Genomic DNA, 19,046 nt, shown 5'->3' with positions numbered 1-19,046 from the left:
TGGAAAAATCATCCTGGTACAAGTGTTTAGCAGCATTGCAGAAATGATGCTAGTAAACTGTTTAGCATTTGTACCTACTCTTCGTGCTCCATCAACATCACTGCTTGCTACCTTTATACCAGGCAAAACGAAAAAAACAACAAAAAGAACAGTGGCTGTCCTACAACTTTGAAACGTTCAAGTGAAATAACTTAAGGCTTGTGTGCCAAAGTGTGTGCGTGTATGTGTGGGGGGAGGCTTTTTAAAGACATTTTAAAAGTTGGCATCAGTTGTATATTTAATATGACGCTCTATGCGTGCAGGGCTTTTGTGGGACAACTTACCATGCTTTTTTCTGGCTGTTTTATGGAAGAAAAAAAAAAGCTATTAAGGGGAGATTTGTACCAAGAGAGCAGATCATTTTTTAAGAATGTTTGCCACTTGCAATCAAAAAGCAAAGCCCTTCACTTATTGAGTGCTAAGCTGTTTTTTTTAACTAACTTTTCCTTTTCACAGTGTCCGTATTGTATTTTGCAGAGGCTGAGTTGATTGTTCAAGCCTTAATGGGAAAGCATTCAGGTCTCAATGGGATCACTTTGTATATTCCACATTGGGAACTTGGTTTATTTTGCTTAAGAAAATGTACCGGTTTAGTCTGCTCGATGACATAGTATTCAAAGCTTTGTCCTGTGGCCCTATTTATCCTAGCTGTACCTCATCTTGAAGACAAATTTGGGAAAAGTTGCCTAAACAGGAAAGGAGTCAGTTTCCATCTTAAAGGTTAGATGGGAAACCACCGGTGTATTAAAAAAGGTGAAGGATGAGGGAACTTAACTTCTTATAGGTTTTGATTGATAGCAATGATGGAGTTAAAAAATGGCTAGAAGACAAATGCCAAAATGATCTCCGATAACAGCCAGAGGACGGGGAAAGTGAGAGGTGTCTTGTCTAGGTCTGCTATTCTGATGACACAATGACTTGAATAAGGCACCTTGGCAGTACAAGGGCTGCTGGCTCACTCCTGTGCACTGGGATCGGTTTGTCCTATTTCAGAGGTGGTGGTTCTGGCCACAAAATATGAATGGAACATTTTTCTCAGTTTTCCAAACTAAAACTTATCAGGCCCATCTGTGCTAACGCCTCCTTAGACCCTTTTAACAAAAATTAAATTTGCAAATACTTCTAATCTGTTAGTTGTTTCTGTGCCTCTGGAGCAGTGTGCAATATTGTCACTGATACCCGACCCCTCACTATGACTTTTTTGTGACAATTATGGTTAGGCTTTAACTTTCTAAACATTGTGGTGGCCACATGCAGAAACCAGGTTGCAGGAGGTCCCTGGAGTCATCTAATAATCAGGAAGCTCTCCTAATGTGTTTCCTAAACCACTGAGACTTGATGTTTTTGAGAGGGATTTGGGACGGAAGGGGCTTCTTTCCCCCTCACATAAAGCATATTTCAGCTGATATCCAAAAGTTGCAAAGGAATGAAAAAATGTTAAAGGATTGTCTTACATTCAGAAAAGAAGAAGCTTTTATTCTCTAATGCCTTGATTTGCTTGGGTTTTTTTTTTCTTCTGAAACTGTTTAAACTAAGAGGAAATGCTCTTAATTATGTTTCATTGTGGTGAAAGAAAACTAACAAGGTGAGACTTCTTGGGGAGAGTAAGTTGGAGGGTGGATCTTTGAGTCTTGTGAAAGTTTAAAAAAAAAAAACCTAATGTGGGTGCAGAGTGAGTATATTTATGATTAATTGTGGAAAAGGGAGAAGTATTTTGCAGAGCTATCAACGTCCAAATTAAAAAGAAATGTATTTTAAGGAGCGCTTGTGTGTGTGTTTGTAAATCAAAGCAATTCTTGTTTCATAGGAACAGCAAGTTGCATCTTGCTGATCAAGCTTTATGGCTGGAGAATCCAATAAGCTACTGATTGTCTTAAGTGAATTACCCTGGCTTTAATTGGAATAGAATGGCAAGCAGAAAATAAGCTAACAATCAAATTATAATGAGAAAGTTCTGTCTAAAACTCTTTCTGATTGTTAGCTTTAGACAGAGCACCTAAGCCCCCTCCTTTCTTGGTTTCAGAGTAGCAGCTGACTGGCAGCTGAAAAGTCTGTTGACCCCTCCCACACAGCGTGGTCCAGGCCTTAAAGGTACAATACTGACAACACAGCTCTTACAGCACCACACATCAAACCTGGAACATGGCCACTTCAGGAAAATCTGCTCTGTGGTTAGTTTACATGTCTTGCTGTTTTGGCTTAAATATTTTTTTTCCCCTTTCCTGGAAAGCCTGGATAGGTGGCTTTTGTTTTGTTTTGTTTTTCCTTCATCTTAGGAATGGAGTCATGTTTGCTGACTAGTATAACAATATCAATCTGTTTGGTTTGCTGTTTCTCTAGTGGTTGTGGGGAGATGTGCTAACAAATTATCTTCTTGAAGCCCATGGTCACTTTCCTACAAATTTCAGAGTAGCAGCCGTGTTAGTCTGTATTCGCAAAAAGAAAAGGAGTACTTGTGGCACCTTAGAGACTAACAAATGTATTTGAGCATAAGCTTTCATGAGCTACAGCTCACTTCAGCATCCGATGAAGTGAGCTGTAGCTCACGAAAGCTTATGCTCAAATAAATTTGTTAGTCTCTAACGTGCCACAAGTACTCCTTTTCTTTTTCCTATAAATGTTGATTTTCCCCCACCATGGCATCCTGTTTAAGGTTTCAGAGCTTTGTGACTGAATCCAGATGTTAATGGGATAACATCTAAACCCTTAGCAGTTAAAAAAGACTTAATTTTAATGCATTCATAATCAGGTTAGTTCTTGTATAGCCTCATCATATTGGAGTACAGCTATGTTGTTTGAAGGACGCATCTGACAATGTACACATAGGGGTTAATGTTTGGCAAGTCTAAATCTAAATAGGCTTAGTGTTGTAAGCAACAATCAAAGTAGTTATATTTGTAATCAACTTTCCTGGCATGCTCAATCTGTACTTTTGCTACAGGCTCTATATGGTAATAATGGCATGAGTATATATTTTGACCTTAGTGCATTAGGAAAGGAGGTAGGATTTGTTACCATTTTGTGGCGTTCCCCCAATAGATAATATAGAATCAACTTTTTTCCTCTAGTAATCATCAGTCTTAGTCTGTATAAAAAGTATCTTCCTCTGTGCTAGACTAGGGCAAGAAGAGTTTTTTGTGGAATGGCTTTGATGTATCTGCTTAAGTGCTAATTATTTAAATGCCCCTTCTGTTCTTTTATCTACTGTACAAATGAAAAATCACCACTGCTTTATATAATTAACCTAAGTGGCCATTTCTCTTGTCTGAAAATAATCTGTGGACTGAATCGCAGAGCCCTTGTAGCTAAGGGCATGGCAAACGGAACAATGCATCTAAGGAAATCAGCCTGCACCTTAAAAGGACAAACCACTGCAGAAGCCTGAGCTTTCTGCTTGATAAGACTGGGAAACTTCTGGTTTAGCAAGGGTGGGGGGATACGACTCGTCTTATTGGGATCCGGGAAGTGGGCGGGCAAAGCCCATCCACCGCTAAAGGATCCCCCCCAGCCTAAAAGGGGGATCCACAGGACCTAGATACCCAAAAAATTCCAGGGGACAACTAATGAAATAACAGGGACAGGAGTGCGGTCAAAGGGTCAAACGAAGGGAATCAGACGGGGACACCGAGCAGAGAACCTCGGACAGCGCCCACTGCTCCTCAAAGGCGTCAAGGGAGTCAGAGGACACCGCCCAGAGGAACTCTGCCTGGATACGTGAATGGACCGAGGATTGGAAATAGGCGCCACAGTCACAGGAGACTCCATCGGCCAACCTCCTCACTCTGGTTTTGTAGATGGCCATTTTAGCTAGGGCCAGGAGGAGGTTGACCAGGAGCTCCCGTGGCTTTCTGGGGCCGCGAACAGGGAGTGCATAAACGAGAAGGTGAGGGGAGAAGTGTAACCAAAAACGTAATAAAATATTGGTGAGGAGCGGGAATAGGGGCTGCAGCCTGCCACGCTCCAGGTATACATGTGCCAGGGTATCCCTCATGCCGCAAAAGGGGCAGGTGTCTGGGATTGAAGTGAACCCCGCCAAGTACACGCCCGTGCTCACGGCTCCATGAAGGAGCCGCCAACTGCCATCCCCGGCGGGCCTTGGGACCAAGGGATGCGACTCGTGCAAGAAGAAAAGCAGTACTTGTGGCACCTTAGCGACTAACGAATTTATTAGAGCATACGCTTTCGTGAGCTACACCTCCCTTCATCGGATGCATTTGGTGGAAACACGGCTGCGACTCTGAAACCTGGCATTAGGCAAGACTCGTGCAAGGCAAGCTAAACTGCTGCGGCAGCCTTTTCCCTGGGCGATGTCTGTAAGAGGAGCAAAAAGAAAAGGAGGACTTGTGGCACCTTAGAGACTAACACATTTATTAGAGCATAAGCTTTCGTGAGCTACAGCTCACTTCATCGGATGCATTTGGTGGAAAAAACAGAGGGGAGATTGATATACACACACAGAGACCATGAAACCCCACTGTTCCTCAGATATTCTTAAAAAGAAAAGGAGGACTTGTGGCACCTTTGAGACTAACACATTTATTAGAGCATAAGCTTTCGCGAGCTACAGCCTGCATGCATCCGATGAAGTGAGCTGTAGCTCACGAAAGCTTATGCTCTAATAAATGTGTTAGTCTCTAAGGTGCCACACGTCCTCCTTTTCTTTTTGCGAATACAGACTAACACGGCTGCTCCTCTGAACCCTGTAAGGGGAGCGTCACCCCTGGCTGAGCTGGAGCAGGAGGAGCGGTGGAAGTTAAACGAGTCCTGCCTCGCTTGTCCGCTCCCCGTCTCCCTTCTCTTGGGGGCCTGGGCGTGCTCCGAAGTGGGGGCTGCGAACAGGCCGCCCCCTGGGACGGTGCGGGGGAGGGCGTTGCAAGACCCCAGCTAGTTACGCAGCCCAAGAGCGAGAACTTTTCCGTTCCCGGGGGAAGGGCAGCTGCTCGCGGGCAGGGGGAGCTAATGACGGGGTGGGGCTGCTGCCCCTGCCCCCCCCCCCCACAGCAGCTGCCCCACGTGTCGCGGCGGGGGGGAACTGCTGGGGCCAGCCCCGGCTGGGTGCTGCAGGAGCGGGGCCAGCCCCTCGGGAGCGAGAGGGGGACCCGGCGCTTTCCAAGGGCCACTGTGCAGGGGACGTTGGTGCTCCCGGAACCCTTGCAGCGGGGGCCGGCACGCTGCGTGTCCCGGCCGGACTGGAACTCGAGGGCACCGGCCGCCGCGCCGTCACGCCGAGGGGGTGATTAGTGCGGCGGACGAGCCGGCGGCAGCTTCCGGGCGAGGAGCCGGGGTGGCTTGAGGGCGGCGCGTTAGGCCTCCGGCGCCCGCTTCGGAGCCCCCAGGGCCCGGCTGCGCCCCCGCCCGCCGGCGCCATGGGCATCCTGGAGAAGATCTCGGAGATCGAGAAGGAGATCGCGCGCACCCAGAAGAACAAAGGTCAGGGGCGGCCCGTCCTTCTGTGGGGGGGGCCGGAAGCGGGGAGAGGTGGGGGCCAGAGGTGGGGTGCGGGGGGGGGCCGGAAGCGGGGAGAGGTGGGGGCCAGAGGTGGGGTGCGGGGGGGGGGCCGGAAGCGGGGAGAGGTGGGGGCCAGAGGTGGGGTGCGGGGGGGGCCGGAAGCGGGGAGAGGTGGGGGCCAGAGGTGGGGTGCGGGGGGGGCCGGAAGCGGGGAGAGGTGGGGGCCAGAGGTGGGGTGCGGGGGGGCCGGAAGCGGGGAGAGGTGGGGGCCAGAGGTGGGGTGCGGGGGGGCCGGAAGCGGGGAGAGGGGGGGCCAGAGGTGGGGTGCGGGGGGGCCGGAAGCGGGGAGAGGTGGGGCCAGAGGTGGGGTGCGGGGGGGCCGGAAGCGGGGAGAGGTGGGTGCCAGAGGTGGGGTGTGGGGGCCAGAGGTGGGGTGCGGGGGGGGGCCGGAAGCGGGGAGAGGTGGGGGCCAGAGGTGGGGTGCGGGGGGGCCGGAAGCGGGGAGAGGTGGGGGCCAGAGGTGGGGTGCGGGGGGGGGCCGGAAGCGGGGAGAGGTGGGGGCCAGAGGTGGGGTGCGGGGGGCCAGAGGTGGGGTGCGGGGGGGGGGCCGGAAGCGGGGAGAGGTGGGGGCCAGAGGTGGGGTGCAGGTGGGGCAGAGGTGGGGTGCGGGGGGGCCGGAAGCAGGGGGCCATTCTGTCAGCCTCTTCCCTTACACTGATTTTTTTTGTTTTTTGGGGGGGCTCCATTTGCACCCCAGAGAATTCACTGGGTGCCTGTTCTACACACCTTCAGGATGCCATATTGGGGCAAAGAAATGCCATTTGCACCTCATGCGTGGTCTATACCTGTGTCTTGATATGCTACTGGAAGTAGATTAAATGTCAAGGCATAATTTACACCACAAGAAGTTTCAGAGTAGCAGCCGTGTTAGTCTGTATTCGCAAAAAGAAAAGGAGTACTTGTGGCACCTTAGAGACTAACACATTTATTGGAGCATAAGCTTTCGTGAGCTACAGCTCACTTCATCAGATGCAAGTGGAGTGTATAATAACGAAATTAAGGGGGGAGAAAATACAAAACCCTGTTGTTTTCTCTCCCTAGGAATCCGCTCCCTTCTCTGTCAGAGTGGACACTCCTAAGGCAGGAGCTACCTTTATTCCGGTGTTTTGTGCCACATCAGGCATAAAGAGTAAATACTTAAAAACACCAAACTTGATCTACAATGTTAATTTGTAATAATGTCCTAATTGCTGCAATTCCTAAACTAGAAACAAGACACTTGAACTAATAGGGAAATAGGTGTATGTTCCGATGCTGTTGCAGACTATTTGGTTACTAACTGTTGTTGCTGTTTTGTTTAAGCTACCGAGTACCATCTTGGCCTACTGAAGGCAAAGCTTGCCAAGTACAGAGCTCAGCTACTAGAACCCTCCAAATCTGCTGCTGCTAAAGGAGAAGGTTTTGATGTGATGAAATCTGGAGATGCCAGAGTGGCACTGATTGGCTTTCCCTCTGTGGGTAAGGTCAGTGACTATCAGAGCTGACTCTAGCACTTGCAGTTCCTAAGTTTGTTTTCGGTCTTCTGAAATATGCTTTTGTGATCTGACTGCTAATGTTTCTGGCTTTTTCTGTATTTCCACTACTTTTGTTTTCCAAAAACGAATGGAAAGAATGTTGCTCGCGCACCCAGACCCAGAAGGTTAAAACTGGGGAAAATCTGTCATCATTCTTGCATGCAAAGCACACTTGGTGCATACCAAAACCTTTCGTTTGCTCCCATCTGACAGCAACACCACTATGAAAGGTCTGTAAGAGCAGCCTGGTAACTGACGTTCAAGAGAACATGCCAAGTATTCCTCTTCACCTCTAAAACTGCCATGGCCGGCATAGCAAGAGCACATGGCAGTTAAAACTAGAGTAGTTTTCTCCCCATGCCAGTTCAGGAGTTGTTGATGTGCATTGTTTCCATGTATCTTTATATATTCAGTGGTACTGTCATTTGTTTATGTATTTCATGTCATGATATCTTGCTTTTCAGTCCACATTTCTGAGCTTAATGACTTCCACAGCCAGTGAAGCTGCCTCATATGAATTCACAACGCTGACGTGTATTCCAGGTGTCATAGAAGTAAGTGTGATATGGCTGGATTCTACATCATAAGTAAGGCTGCGAGTTTGTCACAGAAGTCGTGGACTTCTGTGACTTCTGCAGCAGCCGGTGTGCCTGGCCAGTTGCACCGGCCGCTGCCGGGGCAGTCTCGGGCCACCGCCTTTTCTCCCCCCGCAGCAGCAGGAGTTTGGGTGTGGGACGAGGCAGAGGGTTGGGGCATGGGACAGGGTGAGGGCTCTGGGCAGCACTTACCTTGGGGGGCTCCCCAGAAACAGTGACATCTCCCTCCCTCAGCTCCTAGGCAGAGGGGTGGCCAGGCAGCTCTGCGCACGGCCTCCACCTGCAGGCATCACCCCCACAGCTCCCATTGGTTGCGGCTCCAAGATTTAGTCAAGGGTATATCGTACAAGTCATGGACAGGTCACTGGGTCATGAATTTTTATTTACTGCCTGTGACCTGTACATGACTTTTACTAAAAATACCTGTGACTAAAACATAGCCTTAATCATAAGCTGTTAGCAACAAAACCCACAACTTAGTATGTAGGGATGTTCCTGTTGTGTGTGTTCTGTCTATGGTAGGGCTCAGAAGCGGCTGTATCCAAAGGTTCCTCCTTCCCAGCTGATTTCTGTTTTGAACTCTTGGAAGGTCTCAAGCATTTGAAATTAGGTCTGTGGAGCCTGGCACTTTTACAGGCAGCATTGCTCCTCTGAGACAGGCAGTATGCAGAGTCAGATTCCCAGTGCATTTTGAGCGGCCAGGCAACAAGATAATTCTAAGTTTAATTTTTTTTTTAATAACAGCTATTGGCACATTGACCAGATGGCTGGAAGCCTTGACAGATTTGTTGTTAATGAAGCTAGTATAATGTGAAATTTTGGGGTCAAAATTCAGGTTGAGTGAAAATAATTAAAACAAACACATTAATGTCAAAACAAGCATAAATATTGTCACAAATCTGAGGCCACCTGCAACTTCATTTACTGCACGATGTCATCATTTTAAACTTCACTGCAGTTGCAGGAATGGAACTTTCATTCTCCTGCTCCATAAGCAAGTGACCCTCACCACTTTAGTTTCAAGGAGAATTTCTGTTAACAGTAGTAATATTATCCTTATGATACACATCTGAGTAATTCTGAATCCAGCCATGAGAGTGCTCTTATCATTAAAATATTTCACCTGTTGGGCCAGATAAGAAATTTATTACTTGTGTGGACAAGTTTCTTTGGTGAACAGAGGACCAAAATAATATTACAGCCAAAGTGTGCTCTAGTCTTGTCATTTTGTAGTCAAACCAGGATGGTCTAGAATTTTCGCAGCTTTGGCCATAAACTGCTGCAGTAAAATGTGTCTTGAGGTGGAAGAGGAATTTTCAGAAATTTAGTGAAACAGCTTCATGGTAAAAACTCTGCAAATTGTTTCCGGCTCAATGGGATGCTAAACTTACTGGGCCAGGTTTTGCCCTGCCCTATACCCTGTGCAGCTCAATTGATTTCAGAATTTGGCCTTCTGTGTATAATACATTGAGTGCTTAGCTAGTGTTAGGAAAGCAGTTTTAAAGGTTTTGTGGAGGACCTCATAATCTTCCACCTTTCTGATTATTTTGCAGTATAAAGGAGCAAACATTCAGCTTTTGGATCTGCCTGGAATCATCGAAGGAGCTGCACAAGGTTGGTTAGCTCTTACATTAATTTAATGCGTGCCGTTGCTCTCAGTACTGTGTGGAGTTTCTAAATGGTACCAACCTTGCCATCCTAGTCATGTATTGTGTGAACACCTTAGACTTAAAACCTGAGGTCCTGAATGTGGGAGACAATTGTAAGAGAGTCCCTGAATTACAAAAAAGCATATTATGTTGTAGAAGATGCTTGTTCTGGAGGTGGGTAGCAGAAGTAAGCAAACCTCCCTATTCAGGGGGAATCATGGCCTTGCTCATTTGTTCTTCTGGTACAAGGGGAGGTCTTTGGTATTGGTCACTAGAGAAAGAAACTGGAGATGTGCGGGAGGAGGGTTAAGCAAGGCAAGAAATATTGTTCAGCTACGATCACCTGGGTGTTTCTGAGAGTTCTGATGTGGCTCCTTGACTTGGGAGTTAGGAATTCATTCCACCTCTTTCCTCTCGCTTTGTCTGCCAGTCGCTCAGCCGTGGCGAGAGTCTTGTGAGGTTCGTAGGAGTCTCCTGATGTTTCATTCTGAGCACAGTGTAGTTTGGTTAATAAACATCTCCTTTCACTTCTGATCAGAAAGTGTGTCTAGCTGATTTGAACTGGGATCTCGGGGTTTTCCTCTTCGCTATTCTGGGTATCCTCGCTTCAGTGCAGAGGAGAAAGAAGCAATGTGTGTGCAATTCTCTTGAAAAGAAGGCAGTCTTATGGGATTGCAATGCTTCTCCACTGTCTGCCTGCAGAGGGAGTGCTTGCTCATCAAGAACTGCATGCCCTCACACTAGAGGCTGAGTGGGTCACATCCCAGCCCCATACAACTAGGGGGAATGGATCCTGCGGTTGCTTAGAGCCAAGTCCCTTGTGTGTCTGTGTAGTGCTTTCTATTGGACTGGCCTTCAAAATATGGTGTTTCTTTTGGGAACAAGCACATGTTTCAGCTGCAAAAGCTCTGAATGGGCCTTGACCCCATTAGCCTGGCCGCCTTCCCAACAGGTTAGTGCAGCCAAAGCGGAAATGAAATTCTTTCTTGCTTCGAAGAAGTCCCATGGGACGGTTCCTGGTTCGAGGGAGCTTTTAGCTATTCTGCCTTCCCACGGTTAACGCCATCTCCTTCCTTTGCAGGGAAAGGCAGAGGACGTCAGGTGATAGCTGTGGCTAGGACCGCTGATGTCGTTATCATGATGCTGGATGCCACCAAGGGTGAAGTACAGAGGTGAGCACAGGGAGCAGGTTAGTCAGTTCTGGACTGATAAGCCAATGAAGGAATCCAGATGGCTTGATACTTCCCAACTGCGGAGGCTAACTAGACATACCCCGTACGCAGCACACTAGATATTTACTAATGTCCTAATATAATCTATATTCGGCTAATAATTTTACTCTTTGATATTCCTGGGATCATCTTCTCACTTTAGTCATGGACGTTCCAAAATGAACTGCCTGTGCTGATTTTTGCTAAGTTGTTCTTCCACTCTAGTTGGGTCATCTCAAAATCTGTGCTTCATGAGGCCACTCTGTTAATGTGTTTCAGTTTAAATTTAAACTTCTACTGGGACTTTTAGGCCATTGCTTTAGCTAGCAAGATAACTGTTACTGCAGATTATTGCCTGGGCTGGATGGCCTGTTGGTAGCTTCCAAGCAAGCAGCCCAGGCTTGGGCAATGGACTTGGTTGTGCTCAACAGAAATACCTACTGGGTAGGTAGGCGCAGCATTTACTAAGATTGCCAGGAATCTCAGTTCTGGCTTCTTGAGGGGAAGAACATCAACATATGACCTCTCCAGGGAAGGATAATAGATTACATGGTGGTGTCTTTGTTTGAGGCTTCCTCCTCCCATGGCCATGTTCTTAGGTCCCAACTAGAGGCCTTGCTGAATGGGAGGGCCCCAGTCAGTGGTCTAGAGAAGATCCACAGGGTGGTGATTTGGAGCTGGGAAACGTCAAGGTGCTGGCCAAGCTTTTGACCATTTGTTCCTCTTATTGCACTAAGTCCAGTGTACCAACGACTAATTTGTAGTGTCTACGCAGGTCTCTCTTGGAAAAGGAATTGGAATCTGTAGGAATCCGGCTGAACAAATGCAAACCAAACATCTATTTCAAGGTGAGACTTACCAATGGCCCTGCACAGTCATGGGTTTGCGTGTGCTCATCCAATGGAAACACAAATTCTTCTGTGCCTGTCCCTTTTGTTATGCCACAGATAACGTGGACTTTACATTTTAGAGACTGTTTTAAGGTTCTTTGTTCTATTCATCCAGCCAAAGAAGGGTGGGGGCATCTCCTTTAACTCGACTGTCACGCTGACCCAGTGCTCCGAGAAGCTGGTACAGCTCATCCTCCATGAGTACAGTATCCTTTCCTGAAGGAGAGCCCAAAAAGGGGCAACATCCAGAAACCGCTTCTCTTGACCCCTGTCCCACACCTCAGATCCGCAGCAGCCGACTTGGTGAAGGTGAACTAGAATGGTATTGTATCTTCAATACTAATTCCAGAGCAAGGTGTTCATGCCAATAGGGTGACGGTGTAGTTAACGGCAGTAGGAATTTTTGGGGGGGTGTCATCTGAGCAGCCCCCATTATACTAGATTAAACAAATCCAGCCCATTGTGCCTGTCCGGTGTATTTAGCCAAGAGAGGAAGATTGGCCTTAATGATGTCACCTCAGAAATCTTCAATGCAGAAGTTCTGTTCAGAGAAGATTGTTCTCCTGATGAGTTTATCGATGTGATTGTCGGTAACAGAGTCTACATGCCCTGCCTTTATGTGAGTATCCCAGAAACAGCCTTATTTCTGTATAATTAATGGGACGGCATAAGATTGGGGTCCTAAATACAGAATGATCTTGACCTCTTGCCTTGAGAGAATCACTCTGTATGTGAAAACCACCACTTGTCATAAAACATCTAGTTAACCTGTTGCACATGTGCTTGGGTAGTACACTCCTTTAGCACATGATTCCAGCGCCCTCTTGTGGCTGGCCCCGATGACTATAGCGGCAGGCTACCTAGACCTGATCATTCCTCTTTTCGCCCAGCTGGGGTAGAGACTTGTGTTTTGGTGCTGAAAGTTCCATGGCTGATTTCCTCTAACAACCATGGTGTCTGTATGTTCACAGCCTTGGTGCGCTATAGATGCACCTTTCATTTCATTTCAGGGGCCCCTTTTGATAATGTTTTGGATTTTTATAATTCGGTCCAAGAACAAAACACCAGAGGGTGACCCCCAAAGGAAAGAATGTTAAAATGGGAAAACGTGTCATTTATTTTGAGGCTTATGAACTTTAACAATTTACCAAAAATCTTTGATCAATATTGATAAGAGCCACATTTTTTTAACAAGCCCCAGCATCTCATTATTGTGTGTCTGAGGACTGGAATCTTCAGAACCTCATAACTACTTGCATGTATCGAATTTGCTTGCAGTGTCACTTGAATTGACTTTCTAAAGGATATGTTCTTTTCCCTTTTGATTTTAGGTTTATAACAAGATTGACCAGATATCTATGGAGGAAGTAGATCGTCTGGCTAGGAGACCAAACAGTGTTGTGATCAGGTAAGAGCTTGCAAGCCTGTCAATCCATACCTTCTACGTGCTCTGCACTCGGAAGTTGGTTTACATTTCATTAATACTCTCTTCCTTTGCTATCCCAAAGATGGGCATGCTCCTTGGCACACCACTTAGCTGCTCTGTGCTCTGGCTGAGAGTGAAACTCAACAATTACCCTGTCATTTTTAACAAAATATTCAGTGGCCTCTATCCAGAGAGAGAGGCAAATCTGCTATAAGCTGCCTCGCACCAACTCCAGGTTGAAATAAACCAGGTCTTCCCAGTAGTTCTGTTATATTATCTATTCTGTTAAACTGATGGGCTCAGCCACTTTCAAGGTGGTGTACCTTTGGAAAGCATTGTCTTTTTCCCCATACTGACCCATCAGAAAGCTTCACCTTGTCATCTAGCACTTAATAGGCTTCTTGATCACACTTCTTTGTGGACTCCAGGTAAGATGGAATTTGGGCTGCGCTTTGGGGAATACAATTACACTAAGCTGAGATGTTCATGGTATTTTGCAGCTGTGGAATGAAGCTGAACCTGGACTATTTACTGGAGAAGCTGTGGGAGTACCTGGCGCTTACCTGTATCTTCACTAAGAAGAGAGGACGTAAGCAAAACACTGACTGGCAAAAGAAGAGTCCAAGGGGGAGATTTTCAGAAATACAATGGGCAGTTGGTGTGACAGGTTGCCCCCCTTTAAGGTGCCACCTGATGTACTGAGATACCACTGAGCCTGCCTGTTCCACCATCCTGGCCCCCTTTAACCTGTCTTGCTGAGCCAGGCTCTTAAACCTCCCCTAGCGCGCACACAGGCAGGGCCACACCCAGCTAGAGCGAGACACGGACACTGAGATCAGCTCTCGGAAAACTCCACTTAAGGGACTTTCCCCAACACTCAGGTGCCCACCCCCCATGGAGTGCAGACCCAAAGGTGTATTGTCTTGTGCTGGATAGAAAAATCTGCACAGCGCAAGCTCATAAAAATTCGCCCTCTCCCTCAATGTTTAGAGAGAGATGCACAACTTCTCCCCCTCCCCACCCCATATGAATTGCACAAACTGGGTTATGTTATAAACAAGAAATAAGTTTATTAACTACAAAAGGCAGATTTAAGTGATTATAAGGGATAGCAAACAGAACAAAGCAGATTACTAAGCAAATAAAACAAAACACACAAACTAAGCTTGAAGAAAAGGAGTACTTGTGGCACCTTAGAGACTAACAAATTTATTAGAGCATAAGCTTTCGTGAGTTACGGCTCACTTCATCGAATGCATCCGATGAAGTGAGCTGTAGCTCACGAAAGCTTTTATGCTCTAATAAATTTGTTAGTCTCTAAGGTGCCACAAGTACTCCTTTTCTTTTTGCGAATACAGACTAACACGGCTGCTACTCTGAAAAATAAGCTTGATTCACTAAAGAAACAGGTTACAAAATGTAATTTCTCACCCTAAATGTTGAATTAGGCAGGATGCAGGGTTTCTGTAGCTCAGAGTTCCAGTTATTTCTTACAGACTGGACCACTGTCTGTCTGGACTCACTCCTGCCTTTCCCTTCAGGTTAGTTCGTTTGTCCGTTTAGGTTCTTTCAGCAGTCCCGCTAGGAGCCCACAGGGGAGTTGGGAAGGATGGGCATTTAGCACCATCCCCTCCTGAGAAAGAACTCCCAAGCAGCTGCTTACAGGTGTCACATAGGCTGAGGATGAGCAGGAGCAGCACTCCTCAGCTGGCTTTAACTCCCCAAACTCCTTACTGAGGGTCCTTGTACAGCTGTCACTTTGTAAAGGCCGTTGTTGCATTTGGCATTGGAGGGCTGCAAGCTTGAATTTTGGGTACATGTCAGTGAGATTTTGTGGTAGCTTACTAGATCCTAAAATGTTAGGATCTTCAAGGAAACTGCAGCAGTGATTCCCTTTTATTTAAACGTGTGTGTTTAGACTTTGGCTTTTACTGTTGTGATAAGTTCTGTCGTGGATTGAATGAAGATTGGGTCTGGATGGGCTTGTGAATTCTAAGGAAATGGTTGACTTTGACTTTTAAATGTTAAAGGCGGTATAGAGAGAGAGTAAATCGAAACTTGGAAGTACTGTCTTTGAAGATTATGAATTGATTCAATGTATTGTATTGGTCTTTAAAAGTCCAGGGTAAGTAGCCAATTTGTACTTCCTGGCACTGGAGTGTGCATGGAGCTAAGTAGGCAATATAACTCGGGTGAATAGCTGCTTTATATGCCAGCCTGCTGTCAGATGTAACTGGCGAGGGGGACCAGGAGGGGATTCAAGGAGTTGTACATAATCAAATGCATTGTCAGATTGTGTTAAAGGACAGCAATTGGGAAAGCGATGCTATCTTTTCCCTTCTTGTTTTACTGTTCTCTCTAGAGAGACCAGACTTCACAGATGCCATTATTCTCCGGAAAGGGGCTTCTGTAGAGCATGTGGTAAGTAAATAACACAAAGATCTTTCTCTGGTGGTAGAACAGCACTCAGTCCAATGCAAGCCTCCTACCCAAACTGGTGGTAGGATTTTATATATTTCGGGTTGTCCTGTGAAAAAAACACATGTTGATGTTTTGTTGCCCATTAGGATTCCTTAGCTTGGTCTAACTGAGGTGTAGAAACAAATGTTTCTTTCCTGGTTATGTACTTTACTAACATCTTTACTAGATAAAAGGTGATGAAGGTTGTGACGGGTTGGACCCCCCCCCTTCTGGCATGCCACCTGATGTACTGGGGTTTCACTTAGTCCTTCCTGCTCCATCAGCCTGGATTCTCTCTCTCTCTGTTTTGCTGAATTAGGCTCTCCGGCCTCTTGCAGCATACACGCACAGGTAAGGCCACACCCAGCTGCAGACATAGACTGAAGTCAGCTCTGTGTGAGAGGATTCACCCAGCACTCACATGCACACTTTGGGGAATAAACCCAAAATAATACTGTCTTGCACTATATAGAAAGATCTGCACGGCACAAGCTCATAAAAATTTGCCCTCTCCCTCAGTGTGAAGAGGGAGATGCACAAACTGGGTTTAATAATAAACAAAACAAATGTATTAATTATAAAAGGCAGATTTTAAGTGATTATAAGGGATAGCAAACAGAACAAAGCAGATTACTGAGCAAATAAAACAAAACACACATACTAAGATTAAGATCTTAAAGAGACTGGTTTCAAGAAAAAAGAAAAGGAGTACTTGTGGCACCTTAGAGACTAACACATTTATTTGAGCATAAGCTTTCGTGAGCTACAGATGTAGTGAGAAGTGAGCTGTAGCTCACAAAAGTTTATGCTCAAATAAATTTGTTAGTCTCTAAGGTGCCACAAGTACTCTTTTTCTTTTTGCAGATACAGACTAAACCTGATTTCAAGAAGTAATTTCTCACCCTAAATGTTGTTTTAGGCAAGTTGCAAAGTTTCTGTAGCTTAGAGTTCCAGTTATTTCTTCTTACAGACTGGACCCCGTCTCAGTCTGGATTCACCTCTGCCTTTCCCCTCAGGTTAGTTCCTTTGTCTCTTCAGGTATTTTCAGCAGTCTTTCTTCTTGGTAGGCAATGGAGGAGAGTCCAGATTAACCCACTCCCCAGTCTTAAAAAGGATTTACCTAAAGTGGAAAACCTTTGTTTGATCCCCATCCCACTACAGAGTAAAAGTAACAGCAGTGTCCAAGGTGGTATTTAGTACCAGGTAACAGGACCACAGCTATGACCCAGGATACCTCTCAGGGAGGAGAGAGACTAGCATCTTCACAGCCTTATTGTTCCTTCCTAATGGCCCATCAATGTTATGATGTCTGGTGGGTGTCTCCCACACAGTTGTAATACATACACAGTTGTAATTGTTACATAGTCGATATTCCTAACTTTAGATACAGAAATGATACAGGCATACAAATTGGGTAATCACGTTCAGTAAATCATAACCTTCCCAATGATACCTTACAAGACACATCTTGCATAAAATATATCTTAGACCATATTCATTTCATATAACCATATTTCTATAAAGAATATGGCATGTAACGTCACAAAGGTAACCTAATCGAGTTCAGCAAACAAGCAGATGGAAACGAGGAGACTTTTGTGATGCTATTCCTGGGAACTTTGTATGGAGAAAGCATGATTCTAGTACATTTACTTTATGCTCTTTGTGCGTTTTTGAATGTGGCTCCGAAGTTGCCTTTGCAGTAAACAGCGTGGACCCAAGGTGTTCCTATTTGTAGTGGCTAGATGTTAATTGAAGACAGCAGTGGGTCCTGGAAGTCTGGGGAAAATCTCCACTTCTTGTCTTGGGAGACATGATTAGTTGGAGCTAATCATCAAAAACAGTGTTTTCATATCTAATTCTCTGGTGCTCAGACACCATGGTGAGGGTACAATATAAGAACCTGAATAGAATAGAGGCTGATATATAGTGAAGCATTATCATTTGACTGTCTCTCACTCTGTCTTATTGCAGTGCCATCGAATTCACAGAACATTAGCCAGCCAGTTCAAATATGCCTTGGTATGGGTAAGTGACTAATACTCTCTGAATTTGATTTGCCTGTATTTAAAGTGTCCACTCCTAACACGTTTCAACTTGCTTTCTCCTGGTTTAAAGGGAACCAGCACAAAATACAGTCCTCAAAGAGTAGGATTAACTCATTTGATGGAGCATGAAGATGTCATCCAGATTGTCAAGAAGTAACCCTCTTAGCCACTGCTCACTGGTGCCTGACCCTGCCCTAGGCTGTAGAATCAGAACTGACTTATTGTGACCATATAAAAGCCAAAAAAAGGAAGATGTGCTCCAAAGCCACGTAGGCTTCCATGAAGCTTGTTCCACTGGAGATGAGAAGAGACTAAGGATACACTATAACAGGTGCGGAGCAGGGAGACGAGGGGTTTCCCATCTTGTGACATTTCAGGCAAGGTAGCTTGTTTGCACAACATCTCTAAAAGTTGGATCATGGAACCCATTTGTTACGATGAGATGAGAATCCTCGACCCTCGTGTACCGCTACAGATTTCCCATACATGTCTGTCTGTAATACCTGCCAGCGGCTTTCTCAGCCAATCGGAATCTGTGGATTTGTCCAGGCAAATGTGACTCTTCTCTTGATGCCATTGATACCAGCACTGAGAGAGGTTACCTGCTATTCATTGCACATTCCTGTCATTTAATGTAAGAATGTCATTAAAGCAAACCTTTCCCTTCCCCACTCGCCCAATACGAGGGCTGCTAAAATTGACAGCCTTTCTAGCTTCCGTGGGTTTTCCACATCCGAGACAGCCCTAGGCTGAGCTTTTGAACATCCCACTCTTATCAAATTTAAAACCAACATCCCATGTCTCTCAACCCTTTGACACAGCCTATAGGGTGTCCTGATCCCATTAGTACTCTTGAGAGAGCTGGAAGGTGCAACCCTATTAACAAAGGGATTGATACGTTGCCAAGCCACAGGTGCCGTAGCTACATCCTAGAAGAGCTCCAAGACTTGGTGAGGATTCATTTCCGTCCATGTCACAGGTCCGAGAGATGGCATTAGGAGTTTCCCAGGGGGAAACCTCTGCTTTGCCTTCTCCTTCTTCCACCTTTTCTGACATAGTACCTAAGGAATAGTTGTCAGGAAACCACTTTTCTCTAAATCATGCATTCATGGCTCCTAAATCCCAGAAATAGCTATTCAGGCTCAAATCCCATTCTAAGCTGTGGCCTTTTTTGGCTAAAATAAATGAATGAACAATAATGCTTCTTAATGGAGATCTTCCATCAGAAAACTTGGATTTTCTAATCATGCTTTATTAAATGTTGTTGCTAATGGTTTATAGTGTCTGATAGATACCGGCTCTTTCTTTCCATGAGTAAGAGCCTCCAATGCAGAATTCTGAACCATGAAGCCTGGTTTGATGGCTAGCTCCTCCGACCCCAAGCTCCTCTTTTGTGCTCCTCCTAAACTGAAATGGCTGGAAGTGTTTTATTTAAGAAAATAAAAGTTGCTATTTCATGTGAATTATGCACTTGTCTTTCAAAACAGACATGGGAACACTTGCTTTGTCATCCCTCTCCCTCCCTTTTGGCCAACTGAGTGGCAAGGGGCTGTGTGGTGGAGTGGATTTTGATTGTAATGTGTCATAGAATTTAAGGCCAGAAGGGACCCACTAGATATCTAGTCTGACCTGTATCTCTCAGGCTACCAACACCACCCAGCATCTATACACTAACCCAACCCTGAAATGAGACCAAAGTGGCATC

At 45.8% G+C, this 19,046-nt stretch overlaps 1 protein-coding gene across 5 annotated transcripts; it reads left to right on the top strand.

Moving 5' to 3' along the window:
* Positions 1-5,135: 5,135 nt before the first annotated feature.
* On the top strand, positions 5,136-18,804 carry DRG2 (developmentally regulated GTP binding protein 2). 5 transcript variants are annotated; one of them, XM_038420173.2, is made up of 14 exons: positions 5,277-5,469; positions 6,850-7,010; positions 7,526-7,615; positions 9,211-9,271; positions 10,388-10,478; positions 11,293-11,365; positions 11,523-11,613; positions 11,929-12,026; positions 12,739-12,815; positions 13,334-13,422; positions 15,196-15,254; positions 15,613-15,644; positions 17,268-17,321; positions 17,412-18,804. In XM_038420173.2, exons 1-13 carry the CDS (start codon positions 5,406-5,408, stop codon positions 17,290-17,292), a joined length of 1,011 nt encoding a protein of 336 aa, XP_038276101.1. In that variant the 5' UTR covers positions 5,277-5,405; the 3' UTR covers positions 17,293-17,321; positions 17,412-18,804. The 5 variants fall into 5 exon arrangements, with proteins under 5 accessions (XP_038276099.1, XP_043349608.1, XP_043349607.1 ...); XM_038420171.2 differs by lacking the exon at positions 15,613-15,644 and having other exon boundaries at positions 5,136-5,469; XM_043493673.1 differs by lacking the exons at positions 17,268-17,321; positions 17,412-18,804 and adding an exon at positions 16,264-16,580 and having other exon boundaries at positions 5,275-5,469.
* The last annotated feature ends 242 nt before the right edge of the window (positions 18,805-19,046 follow it).

Source organism: Dermochelys coriacea, chromosome 10, assembly GCF_009764565.3.
Source record: "Dermochelys coriacea isolate rDerCor1 chromosome 10, rDerCor1.pri.v4, whole genome shotgun sequence".
Classification (NCBI taxonomy): domain Eukaryota; kingdom Metazoa; phylum Chordata; order Testudines; family Dermochelyidae; genus Dermochelys; species Dermochelys coriacea.
The sequence above is the reverse complement of the archived record's forward strand: the minus strand, read 5'-3'. Positions and strand labels throughout refer to the sequence as shown.